General features: G+C 40.8%; 1 protein-coding gene across 5 annotated transcripts in view; it reads right to left on the minus strand.

Annotated features, from left to right (window-relative positions):
* Positions 1-243: 243 nt before the first annotated feature.
* CALCR (calcitonin receptor) overlaps positions 244-12,388 on the minus strand; it is a 130,715-nt gene continuing 118,570 nt past the window's right edge. For all 5 annotated transcript variants that reach the window (XM_077303585.1, XM_077303584.1, XM_077303588.1 and 2 more), the window contains exons 12-13: positions 8,075-8,116; positions 244-1,430 (exon numbers count right to left, since the gene is read on the minus strand). In XM_077303585.1, the coding sequence (XP_077159700.1) occupies positions 1,209-1,430; positions 8,075-8,116 (264 nt within the window). In that variant the 3' untranslated portion in view covers positions 244-1,208. The remainder of the gene's footprint in view (positions 1,431-8,074; positions 8,117-12,388) is intronic.

The raw sequence follows: 12,388 nt of genomic DNA on the forward strand, positions 1-12,388 counted from the left end.
CTCTACACTGTTCCCATAAAGTTTATTTGAAGGGATCACATGTGCATGGTGAATCTTCTCTGTATCCAGAAGAGTAATACTGGAATGGTGTGAAGTTGGTGCAAGCCCCGCCCCCTCCTCCAGCTACGCATTTCTTATATCCAGAGCAGTCACACTGCAGTAGCTCTCATACCAGGTGCATAATTTATGCAGTAATTTAAGAATTGGGCCTAGAGGTTAACTACGCCATGGAACATTGGACTCTTTAAACAGAAGGACGACAACTTTATTGGTAAAAGAAAGTCTGCATGACTGGAACTAGAGAAATGTCGATGGTAAAATTCTAAAAAGAAAACCATTTCCCAAGTACATTTCACAGTTTATTCACAGCGAAAAGTTGTTCCCTATATCTGACTGCTGGGATGAAAAATATGGCTGATCATTTCCCTTTCAATAGTTATTATCAAGCAACCGTTATTGAGCATTCTGAGCAAAGTCTCGGGTCCCCACATCAGATTGTCCAACAGCACACTGTATTTCTCACATGCGTCATCTTTTTTTGAGCACTTTTGACACAATAAATAGTTTCTTTCAGTTCCGTCCTGTGCTCGATATCAGTTTAATACTGTAAAAGAATCCTCTTGAGATAGTGAGGATTTAAATAAAATGGAATGATATTTTTAAAATTGTTTTGCCTTAAGTGCAAAAACTCTTAAGAAAGCACTGGAGCTATTCAAATGCAATGTTTCCCCAAGACACGGACAAGTGACTCATGTTTATGGATCAGGAGTCTACTGTAAAATACCTTATACAGTACTGACCATTTCTTTCTTGTGTTTAAGCTCAGCTGAGAGAACAAAAAATCCATTTACAGAAACACCAATAGTTCCCAGATCTTCATGCAGCATCTTATAGAAATTTGTATTACTGTAGCATCCTCAGTTCATACTGGCTTTGTTCTGGAACTAGGGAAGTCCCATTTTTCTCACTGAACAGCTCAGCCTTGGTTCTCTCTCCATGGCAACTGGATCCAGTGAACACCTCCCTCTCTATCCCTTTCTACCCTCTCTTTCAGACTCTCTTGAAACTGTCACCATCAGGAAGCAGAGTTTCTGTAGTTTACACATGACATATCTTGTCTTCTGACAGAGTCTGCTCTTGCAATGGCCTTGAAGTCTTCTCCTCCCGGTCTCCTGGGCAAACAGGAAACCGTGTCCCCTTCCTGTAAGCTAGGCGGACGTCTCTCCAGATTTTAATGCAACAAGTTCAGAGTCATCTATATACTTTCCATTAAATTGTTCGCTGCTGGAATCATGGGGATATAGATAAATGGGGACCTCTGTGATAGATGTTGCTGTATAGGAGGTAGATCGCGTAGAGCAATGTTCTCGGCGTCTTTGGCCCCACTGGGTTTTGTACTGCATCCATTGCCTTTTCAAAGCTCCTTGGACCTGTGAGTGAAAGAAACTGGATTTAAGACTAATGCTAAGAGGGGTTTAGGGTTAGTTTGAACAAATTAAGATAAAAGCTCTGTCTACAAATTACGATGAATGCATGCATAGTGTAAATTTGAATTTTACTTCTATGTCCCATTGGGTAATTCTCATGTTATGTTCAGTGTGTGCAGCTCATTGTGTGATTCAAGCCCCACATTTATTCAGCTTTCAATTGTAAAGTGAACATGTGATAGTTCTTTCTTACGATAGATGGAAGGGCTAAAGTTTCCCGTATATGCCTATTCTCCTTCCTAAGCACATTTGGAATAGTGAAGCTAGAATCTGAACAAGCTTAATACATTGGATCTATAATATCCCATAAATGCCCATTTAAATGTTTTCACAGGATTAAAAGTAGCTTTTCATAAACAGAGTTGATGGTGAAGATTAATTTTTGCAATGGAATGATGCAGTCAATGTCTGTCAAAGATCCATTTATTTTAATGCTCTGCCTCTATAGTAAAACAAGACCCAACAAAAAATACTAAATCTGTTCCAAGAAAAATGTATTCAGTAGAGAGAATGCATAGACTCTAAATAAATCACATTGTAAAATGTTGTGGATGTTATCTGAGTACATAGGGAAATGTTATTCTAATGTAAACTACTTGGTCTGTTTAGCCTAGAGAGGGGATCTGATAACCATCTTCAAGTATTTAAAAGGGTGCCATGTAGAGGATGGAGCAGAATTGTTCTCTCTTGCCCGAGGGGGACAGACCAGAACAAATGGGATGAAATTAATTAAAAAGAAATTCCATCTAAATATCCGGAAGAAGTTCCTGACACAGTGGTTTCTCAGTGGAACAGACTTCCTCGGGAGGTGGTGGGTTCTCCATCTTTGGAAATTTTTAAACAGAGGCTAGATAGCCATCTGATGCATCTAATGGATTGTGCTGGATCTAAGGCAGGGGTAGTCAAACTGCAGCCCTCCAGATGTCCATGGACTACAATTCCCAGGAGCCCCTGCCAGCGTTCGCTGGCAGGGGCTCCTGGGAATTGTAGTCCATGGACATCTGGAGGGCCGCAGTTTGACTACCCCTGATCTAAGGCATGTCTGGAGCCCATGGAAAAACTTTTGGTGGCGGAAACCAGAGTTCTCCCAGCTTCTCCAAAGCAACGTAAATTAGACACTCCTCTGGACTCTCGTGTTAAGGGGTGGGGGTGGGGATGTGTAACAGGGGACTAACATTTCACCTTGCATTAACTCTTGCTGAATTCATGCCAGCATTCATATAAGAGTGGGGGATTATTTCTCCATCTGTAATACTCCTTATTATACCCATGCTGGTTTTGGACCATTACCAATGGCTTGGGGGCAGGGGGGGTGTTAATGAATTCAATGGGGAGAAGGAGGTGGCAAAAACAAATACAAAACCCTTTCACTGTTCAGTTCCAGCCATGCTAAATTCAGCTTCTGACAATTTGTGTCCTTGAAGCAGCAACTTCACTCCACCTAATCCCGGGAGCGGCTCCGCTGTCATGCCCTCCTTCCTTCCTTTTTGGCTCATATATTGTTTGCTCTTTTCCTTTCCTTGTGCACTTGCAAGAGCAAATGGCACGGCGGTGGAAAATAATAGCTCCTTTTCAGGTTTGCCCATTATAAGAACAGAAGGCGTCGAACTTCATTTGCCTGAAGACAATTTTCTAGAACAATGCTCTTTGGAAATATGAATCAAGCCAAATTACTTAGGAAGACGTATGCTTTCCCCAAGAAAAGGCTCCACCAAAATTGGTCAAACCACATCTGAAATAAAGAGGCTTTCCAAATGCCACACAGCGAGCAAAGCTGCACTGTGAATTCTGCGGATCCTGGCCTTGACCTTTGGACATTGCACATCAACCTCAGCACAGGGCTGTTCCAGAGACAAAGAAAAGCTATTATGAAAAACAGTGCTCTTGTATGTTCAGCTTTTAAAGTGTTAAACTATTATCAGATCGACATAACTGTAATATTTGTACATTGGGGGAAATTAATGCAACTGGCGGGGATTTAATGTAATTGCTTAGAAGTTTCTTAGAGAATGGCTTCCACATAAAAATATGGATTACCTAGAGTAACATTTTTTTTCCTGAAAATGGGCAGATATCTGAATCCTTTGGATTCTTCAGGTTTTTAAGAGGTGAAGGTAAAAAAGTTGTGCAGATATGGGAAGTTCCAGGTTGCTTTTATGGCACCAGTTTTCTTTTGTTGAGTTAATGCCGTACACAGAAGATGTAATCGTTTTGGTTCCTTGTCTTTTCTGCCGGTGCCCACGTACTCTGCATTATTTTTTAAACTCAAAGAGCCTGAAAAGCTGCACTGAAGTATGAAGCATATTATCTACCTCAAGACAAAGCTTCATTTCAGGCTGTTCCTAACTTACCTTGCAAGACTGGGAGCATGACGGAGGTAACAGCTATTGAACAGTTTGCAAGGCAAGAGTGTTATAGGGAGCATTCATGTCTACATATATAAATTGGCAATTTGTAAGAACTTACAGGGGATAAGTTGGCGAGGAAGAACATTGCCCCCCTGGGGGTGTGAAGTAGTCATCATTACCCTCCATCCCCCAATGCCCTTGTTTGGGTAGGGGAGAGTGGTATTTACCGCCGTGTTGGGTATTTTTATAGTCTTTTAGCGGGGGTTTTAATGGGGGATTTTAAGACTACTGTTACCAGCCATGAGCCTGTAGGGAGTGGCGGGAAATAAATAAATAAATAAATAAATAAAATAATAATAACAATAATAACAATAATAACAATAATAACAATAAAAACAGGAAACATCTCTTCATCCTAATGTGGCACAAATGACCTCAGGGGTTAGGGGAAATTTCCCACTTACCTTGACCTGTAGAATAGGTTATTGGGAGTTAGGACTACATCAATAGAAGCTGCTTTTGTAATGCCAGACATAAGCAACACATACAGTTTAGAAACAGGGTGATTTTTTTTTACTTTTTTCCACTTTGCCTGAGAGGACCCTTGGGTTTATACCTTTGGAACTCGGAAAGGACCCTTGGGGTTGAAGAGCTATACCCACTATTAGGAGATCAATAAGGCCAATCACCTCTTCTCTGTTTTAATTTTGTAACTTCAGCCAAACTTAACTTACCCTCAACATTCTATGGATCTTAGAGGGCATTCGGAATGCTCAGTCTGTATATATTGTATATAACCCCATTGAAACACTGTTGAGATTTTCACTGAATGGAAACAACCTGATTTAAAAAAGGAGTTTTGCTTGGAGGGTTATTTTTTTTTTGTAAGATTAGACTATAACCTTGGATCCAATTAAGTTTAAAATTAATTTTGGCTTGGTTGTAGACTACAGCCTACAGTTTGATGCTTTTCACTCGCAAAAATTACATTTTTAATAAGCAAATTAAACCAGTGACTTGAAAATTCTGAATCTGAGCAGTCAATGGAAACAGGGGTCTGCAAACCAAATCTATTAAGATGAAGTCCCTGAATGCCTTTCTAATGCATATTTATTTTTAAAAACATCTGTGGGAAATAATGAATTAATGCATAGCTATGATCTGGAAATTAGGGCTTTGGTTTTCTAAAAATGTATAATGGAAAAAATAGCATCTCAAACAGTAATTTGTGGCAGCTAATTTGCGTTCTGATTAATTGGCAAGCATTTGAAATTAGAGCATATTTATTTCTACTGAGCATGTGCAGTAAACAACTTTATTATTAGAATATCAATGGTACAATTTAATTTTTGTTTTTACCATCCTCTTAGGTTTTATGCCCTGGATTTAAAAAAAAGAAGAAGGTTAAATTCTGTCCTTCAGGCCAGGCAACTCTTTAGTCAGAAAGGTCTTGCATTGGGCAGCTGATTGATAATTTGGGGGAGGGGGGGGGCTGTTATTCACCAATCACTGTTTTTTCTTTGACTATCCTAAACTGGTTACAGTCAAGCATCAAGTTGGTACTGGAGAGATGAGACCCATCTCCAACTAAGTTTAGTGAAGCCAGGCTGCAACCAGGGATCCCATTATATCTGACATTTGAAAGGTAGTTTACTCTCATTCAAACACATATCAACTTCTGAGCTGAGGCTCTGAGATGGGAATACTACCATCTAAAGCAGGTCTGCACAGAATCCTACTCACATATATTTGACAGGCCTTATTCCCAGGAAACAGTTTTTAGGATTGAATTGTCAGGCATGGTTAAAGATCAAGAGATTCTACAGTCCCTGCATCCTATTAAAATTTGGCATAATTTGCATGGCTTTTCTGGCATTCATATCCTATCCTATTCAAAAGTTAAAATCAGAATACAATAATGTCAATGGAACTGTTCATCGGTTTAAATGCATAACTAATAGATTTTAAACATTCCTCATAGAAGCACTTTATCTTGGCATCACGAAACAGATGCCCTGGCTTCTGTCTCTCTTCCTCATGTCCAACACACTGCAAAATGTCTTAAATGTTTAGTTTTTAATGGTGAGGAAATCGAAAACCTCCCTCTTCTACCAATCTAGTGGCCCAAAGAAACCTATACTTCAAACTCCTCTTCCTCTTATGAGGTAACAAATGCAACTGATCTGGACAAACTGTTAAAATCTGTATGTATATGCACATAACATTTTACAGAATGTCTGTATTACTTTGCATAGAGATCAAACCTGGTTCGCTTTTCTTTATCAGACCCTTTCTTTTATTTCAGGAGCTCGTTCTAGTTAACTCCTCTTACAGGATCACAATGCTTCTTTTCAAGGGTCTTTCAAGAAAAGATTCTAATAGGTAGCAAATTGGTGCTTGACAAGTCCTTACCATTATAGTGCTTGACAAGTCCTTACCGTTACAGAAGAAAAGGCATGAAAAGCCAAGAAAGCATATAAAATATTGATGGGTGTGTGAGAGAACAGTCATTCAAGGGGTTGATTTTCCACTGACTTCTTCAAAATGGCTAAATTTGGAAACTGGCCAGTGCCAAATGTGTGAACAAAATGACATATTGAATGTGTGAATAAAATGACATATTACATGTGCGCTAGGAATGGTCCATTCACTGCTTTCTCAAACAGTATGAGTCTCACAGCACATGCTTGCAAATTGGCAGGTGAGATCCAAGACATATTTTCTTCTGCTGCTTAGTTTTGTTTTGGGTTACTGTTAACACAGAAGGAAACACTGGGCTTTGAGACTCTCAAAGAGTCACCTGCTCATGGCACGATGGGTTGGGGGGGGGGGTTTAAGTTATATCTGAAAAGTAAAAGTAACTTTTCAAAAGCAGCTTATGGTATGGCACAATCATATGGTATGATTTGCATTTGCTGTCCTGGAGGGGGGGGGGAGGGGGAATATTACCAAGATCTTAGTCTGCTCAGAGCTTCACATACCTGTAGGTCAAACTCATGTAACTGGAATGAGAAATACACTTAATGCTTTAACTGCCAATTATTCAGTAACATGACTGAGGAGAGCCCTTAAGTGCACACTTGTGTTTGTGCCCAGATTCTTTCATACTCCTGAGTATCCTACAGAAATCTATAGTTGAACGTATATACCCTCCATGTGTGCATTTGCAAACACCTTGGACACGGCTCTTGTTCTTTGGAATTTTGCCCATGTTGTTATTTTTAACTATGAAGATTAATTCTTATTTTAAAAGGTCATGGATTGAAGCAACTACTTCAAGCACTTATCGGTATCGGTTCAGGACAAATCTAAGAATGAATGAATGGCACCTGAACCATCAAGAGGAACCATAAGCACCTTGGTTCCTCTGCAATTGTAAATAGTTTACATTTGTTATCCTTCTTCCCACCCTGTGAGATAGGTGAGGCTGAGAGAGCCCTGATATTACTGAAGAAGGAGGAGGAGGTGGAGGAAGTGGAGGTGGAGGAGTTGGTTCTTATATGCCGCTTTTCTCTACCCAAAGGAGTCTCAAAGCAGCTTGCATTCGTCTTCCCTTCCTCTCCCCACAACAGACACCCTGTGAGGTGGGTGAGGCTGAGAGAGCCCTGATATCACTGAAGAAGAAGAAGAAGAAAAAGAAGAAGAAGAGTTGGTTCTTATATGTTGCTTTTCTCTTCCCAAAGGAGCCTCAAAGTGACTTACATTCGCCTTCCCTTCCTCTCCCCACAACGGACACCCTGTGAGGGAGGTGAGGCTGAGAGAGCCCTGATATTACTGAAGAAGAAGGAGGAGGTGGAGGAGGTGGAGGTGGAGGAGTTGGTTCTTATATGCCGCTTTTCTCTGCCCGAAGGAGCTTCAAAGCGGCTTACATTCGCCTTCCCTTCCTTTCCCCACAAGAGACACCCTGTGAGGTAGGTGAGGCTGAGAGAGCCCTGATATTACTGCGTGGTCAGAACAGCTTTATCAGGGTTGTGGTGAGCCAAAGGTCACCCAGCTGGCTGCATGTGGGGGGGGGGGAGTGGGGAATCAAACCCGGCTCACCATATTAGAAGCCCCCACTCCTAACCACTACACCAAGAGGTTGTTGCACACAGGCATAACTTGCACATCATGCTCTGTTTGTGACCCAGGGATCCATGGACACAGTGACATTTTTCAGGCGTGAGCAGAGATATTGTTCATTGCCATACATTTATGTTAAAGTTATGCACATTAGAATGAAATGTTTTTAATGCTTACCTCTCCATTGAAGAAACAGAAAATAGTTGCCACAAGTAAACCCTAAGAAAAAAAAATGAATGGATTTAGATTTTGTTCCTGTGACTTTCATATTTTTGTGTTTATGGTACAAAGCATAATACAGGCACCATGTAACAGACGTAATTGTGTATTGTAGAGATTCTGATTGCTAAATAGTGACAGTTTTCAGTGTTGATTCCTCTTCCCCAGTAATATTAGCTCTCACCACCTCTCTTGTGTAAAATCAAAACTAGTTGACATAAGATGGGCATATCCACTATTTTAGTGGTCCTCAGCCTTCCTAATGCTGTCCCTTTAATACAGTCCTCATGTTGTGATGACCCCAACCATAAAATTATGCCAGTGTTTTTTTCACAGAAATTAAACCGAAACTGACCAATGGCGTGAAGATCCATTGTTCATGATTGTACATAGATTGTTTTTTTCCGGGGTTTCTCAGTTCAGTTCTGCCTCTTGTCCCACCATGCCCATCTCACTACTTTCCGCTGCTCCAGAAAGATGAACGGTCTATCTCGATCTACCCCACAAGGCTGTTGTGTGGATGGCACCTGCCCTGGCCAAGCTGCTTGCCCTGCCGCAAACCCTATGAAAGGGTCGTTCAACCCCCAGGTTGAGAACCACTGCACTATTTGGACTCATCAATGCAAAGGTGTCTGAGGAGAAACTACTATCTGGATGCCACTGTCAAAGGGAAATGAGAAGCACACTGATATTGAGGTGAAGAACAATACCATAAACTTCATAGATTTATTGTGGCACAAATTTCTCACTTCGTAAAAGGCATGTAGTCTCTGTCTCTCATACAGACACTGCAAGGGGGGAAAGATGAATGACCCCTCAAATCTATGAAATGCCCGTAATATGTGAAATTGTACAAAGTGAGAACAGAATCCAAGAGAGCAGAGCTGCACAGTCCCAGAGACTGTGCTGCAGCTGAGCATCTCAGCAACAGGGAAAAGGCTGTGGTCTGCTTACATTTCACTGCAAATGCCTGCAAGATCAAACCTTAATATCAAGGACCAACAAACCTGCCTTTCTTCCGTTCTCTCTTTTCAAAATGTGTAACATCCAGCCTGATGAAGACCTCCAGGGACCTCAGAAACTTGCACACGTTTTTGATCTATTTGGTTAGTACTAATACAAGGTATCACAGTGAATTTATTCTTGTTTTCAGAAGAGAGGGAGCCATTTAATAAAAGCAGCCCCCCTTTTCTAGCTAAAGAACGTTAATTTAACATCTGTAGTGAAAGGAAACCTGGCATTTGATTCTGTTCAAATCAAATAAATGTTCTGACTTATTCTTATTCAGCAGTTTCATATTAGAGCTCCATATCTGAAGTAGGGAGACTCTGAGATTGGCAGCCGAGTGTCCTGGGAGACTGAATTGTTCTCCTGCTGATTTATAAGGCCAGTTCACACAATAACCATCCTTGTGGTCACAGTGAAGACTTGTCACCTGCGTACTGAACAGAGATCAGTTCCCCTGGAGAAATCATCTACTTTGGAGGATGGATTCTGTGGCATTATACCCGGCTGAGTTTGTTCCCCTCTCTAAATCTTGCCGTGATAAAGGTTCACTCCCCTGGAATTTCCCAGCCTAGAGTCGGCAGCCCTATCTATGCAGGTAGCAGGAGGGCGTTGTTGGCAGGTGACAGCATATGTCACTCGAGGACCGGATGAATGGTATTTCTGGTGATGGTTTTGCTGACAGTATGATAGTCTGCTATAGTAAGGTGCTACTGGACTCTGATTTTATTGTGCTACTTCAGACCAACATGGCTACCCATTTGAATATAGTCTGCGATAGTGTCTCCCTGGGTAGATATTTGCCAAAAAAATTGGTCTTCTCTGGAGGGTAACGATGGACTGATTAATTTTTGCAGTGGCTGTAAGTGGACAGGTAATTTGAATGACAGAATCAAGTATTTTTTCAGACATTAGAACAGCAATGACACATCCCCAGTTTATTTCTCAAGTCATATCATGGCACCAGAAAGCAGTATCTGAGTTATCAAAGATAAGTTACAATGCCCTTAGATTAATGTCATTTATAGACACTCTTTTTGGTATCTTCTTTACGTTCTGTGAAGTTAAGGAGGATTAACTGGAACAAAATAAAATCAGAGTCCAGTAGCACCTTTAAGACCAACAAAGATTTATTCAGGGTAAATAAATCTTTGTTGGTCTTAAAGGTGCTCTGGACTCTGATTTTATTGTGCTACTTCAGACCAACACGGCTACCCATTTGAATCTAACTGGAGCAAAATCACTCCTGACCATCTGTTAAGATTCACTAGCTGAGATGTGCAATTATATCATCTTCAAATGAAAGCCATTTTCACCTGCCTTTAGAAGACCAAATTGCTCTCTGCATGATTTTTGCTCTTATGTCAGTTCAGGAAGATACAATTTTCAAACTAAGCCAGAAACTGTTTTTATAGAGCCTATTAATAACATTATTGGTTTCCAGATATGGCCTGTGGATTATGACTGCATCTAAAATTCATTTCTAATGGTTGGCAGTCCACAGAAAGGTCTCATAAGTCACATTCATAAAACAGTCTCTCTAACTTCCTTTTATTTATTTTTTTTAAATAACAGTACCTGTTTGAAAAGTGTGGACATGTGAGGTACTGTCATTGCCCTGATGTCAGTTCAGGATGGATTAAGCAGAGTCGCCTGAAACTTAACTCTTCAAAGAGAGAGGTCCTGTTATAAGGTTGAAGGCACCCTCAAACTACCTGCAGAATTGCCTTCTTCCCTATCAACCTGTCTATCTTTTGAGATGGGCTTCCTACAGAAACCCAGCAGCCTGACTTTTTTGAAGTTAGACTCCTGGTGAAGGCCCTTTCAGCAGATGCCAGCATCTTGGGTGACTCTAGAGCTCCTTTCTAAAGGAGGTGATGTTTGCACTGTCTCTGCAGGCCTTGTATGGAAAAGGATAAAAACGAAATTTTATTCCAGAAGGCTTTGGATAGATGAGGAGGCAGTGTTTTTTATTGTTTCTGGACATGTTTAAATGATATTTATGATCTGAAATGTTTGTGACTGGATTTTATCTTTGTGAGTGGCCTTGGATACTTATTGTGGTAGAAAGATATATAGAAGTACACAAAACAACAAAATAGGCCTAGGCTCCTCTTATTCTTGGTTGTTCACATCTCTTACTGAGAGCTGCTTTATCACAGGAAATAGCGATGTCATATTGCCGGTCAGCTTTGAAAATGTCATGTAACCAATCAATGTCTCTGAAAACAAATTCAAAGTGTGTTGACTAGGGTTGTGCGCTTCAGCCGCCAAACCGGGCGCGGACAGCTGCTTTGGTGGCCATTGCTCTAACTCTGAAAGACACCAGCATGTTCCAAGGTACAGTTTGGTGTGTATTCATGACAAGACTCGGGTTCAGTCCTAATTTAGATGTACGCAGTCATATGGTGGCCAGGGAAAGCACGCTGGTGGTATGGACTTATAAGGGTGTCTTAAACATTTTCTTAATAGCTGAAAAAAGAGCTTTTTTTCTTTTTTCTATTCCTAATAAAGTCATTTTGATCATAGACAACCACCACTCTTCTAATTTCTGTTCTCATTTGCAGTTTTATAGCCATATAGTGTCGCCCCCGCCCCCAAGTCTGTAATGGAAGAACATGGCTTGAAGACAATGAGTTTGTTCAGATGACCTTGAAATTAGATTTTAGTTAACAATTCAGTAGAAGTTGCTGTCTGAGGTGAGAATAAAAGTCTAGTGTGAAAAGCGAGACATAGTTGTTATTTCTACAAGACAGAAAGTAACAGCAACAAATGGGGTAATAAAAAGGTAATGTCAGCACAATAAAGAGGGCTGCCATTGCCTGAACAGGGGAAGACAGTGAGAAGATGTCTCTGTTTATCGCCTGCTTTAAAATAAGGTGAAATGGAATAGACCTTGGATGTGAAAACAGGGGGCTGTTTAAACCTGGCATTATTCTGCTTGCTCTGTAGGTAATTATACTAGTATGGAATTCCTGTTGCTATTCCTAGTGAGAACGTTTGTGTGGAAAAATGGAAATGTCACCTAGCTTTACACAGGCCTGCCCTCAACCTTGATCTGGAAACTACAGATGGTCCAAAATGCAACGGCCAGGGTCCTCATAGTAACACTGTGGAGGTCTCCCATTCAGCCCATCTTCCATCAACTGCAAAGGCTACCAGTCAAATTATGGATCAGGCTGAAGGTTCTGTTAATCACCTTTAAGGCCATATGCGGACAGGGCCGAGTGTACCTTGGAGACAATTGTGGCTAAACAGCTTCAAATA

The sequence above is a fragment of the Paroedura picta genome, chromosome 11 (genome assembly GCF_049243985.1).
Source record: "Paroedura picta isolate Pp20150507F chromosome 11, Ppicta_v3.0, whole genome shotgun sequence".
NCBI classification, from domain to species: domain Eukaryota; kingdom Metazoa; phylum Chordata; class Lepidosauria; order Squamata; family Gekkonidae; genus Paroedura; species Paroedura picta.